This window comes from Crocuta crocuta, unplaced genomic scaffold (assembly GCF_008692635.1).
Source record: "Crocuta crocuta isolate KB4526 unplaced genomic scaffold, BGI_CrCroc_1.0 scaffold693, whole genome shotgun sequence".
Classification (NCBI taxonomy): domain Eukaryota; kingdom Metazoa; phylum Chordata; class Mammalia; order Carnivora; family Hyaenidae; genus Crocuta; species Crocuta crocuta.
This window is the reverse complement of record NW_027527545.1, coordinates 782,839-783,936: the sequence shown is the minus strand read 5'-3', so window position 1 is coordinate 783,936 and position 1,098 is coordinate 782,839. Positions and strand designations below refer to the sequence as shown.

General features: G+C 65.8%; 1 protein-coding gene across 1 annotated transcript in view; it reads left to right on the top strand.

Annotated features, from left to right (window-relative positions):
* Nucleotides 1-1,098, top strand: part of ZSWIM4 (zinc finger SWIM-type containing 4) — a 20,061-nt gene that overhangs the window by 2,845 nt on the left and 16,118 nt on the right. Inside the window, 1 exon segment of the mRNA XM_077765818.1 lies at nucleotides 5-136. Coding sequence (XP_077621944.1) covers nucleotides 5-136 — 132 coding nt within the window.

Genomic DNA, 1,098 nt, shown 5'->3' with positions numbered 1-1,098 from the left:
CGAGCGGAGCCGGGGCTGCCCGGTGGGACCGGAGGAGCGCGATGCCGGGGCCGGGGCCGTGCGCGGCCGGGGCCGGCCCGAGGCGCTGCTGGACCTCAGCGCCAAGCGAGTAGCCGAGAGCTGGGCCTTCGAGCAGGTGACGGGGGCGGGGGGAGGGGAGGGACGCACCCCCAGCCCCTTCTCCGACTTGCCTTCTCCCCTTGCCCAACCCCCAGCCTCGGGACCGGCCCCCACACGAGACACTCCCAGAGAGAGATCCCCTTCAGGATCCTTAAGTCCGCCCCGAAACACCCCTCATCCTCCCATTTCACTTCTGAAAGCCCTGTGACCCGCCCCCATTCCTTTTTCCCCAGCTGCCCTCCAGCCCCCAAGAACGGGGATGCCCTCAGCACCCTAGATTCCGGCTCCGGACACTTCCTTCTCCTCCCGCTCCGTGATTCCTCTTTTCCCACCTCATCCTCAGCACCCCATTCAATCTTCATTCCTCTTTCCAACTCCTACAAGCCGCCCCCACTTGCGGGACACCCCAGATCTCATCTCCTAGAGATTCTAGATCTCTGCCCCACGCCTCCAGTGGAATACCCCCCCCCATTTCTACAGATCCCAACCTCAAGATACTCCTTTCTGTCTCTGATCCGTGTCTCCAGAACCCACCTGTCTCCTGGGGACCTCCCCCTCCCCCTCCAGATCCTTCCCTGGGGTCCTGCGCCCCCCCCAGACCACCTTCCACCTGGGGCTGCCCAGCCCCTCCGGTGTGGGGATACCCTCCCACATTCCCCCTATTCCCCCAGGGCTCTCCCTCCCTCTGCCCCCACCCCACGCCCCCAGCCATCCCAGTCTTTCCAGGGGTCGGCAGCCAGGGGGGAGCCTGGGTCACAGGACGGCGACAGGTGCACTCGAGCCCTACCTCTGTAGTTCCTGGGGGCTCTGTCACGATGTCCCAGGGCTGGGGCGGTTAGAGTCCCCTTTTCCAGCCTCAGAGTGCGCCTCTGGGGAGTGGAGAAGTGGCCCGGATCCCACCAAGCCTCTGCAGCCCCCCACAGGCTCTGTACTCTGTCTGGCTTTGGGGGAGGGGGGGAGGGGGGAGGGGTGTGCTTG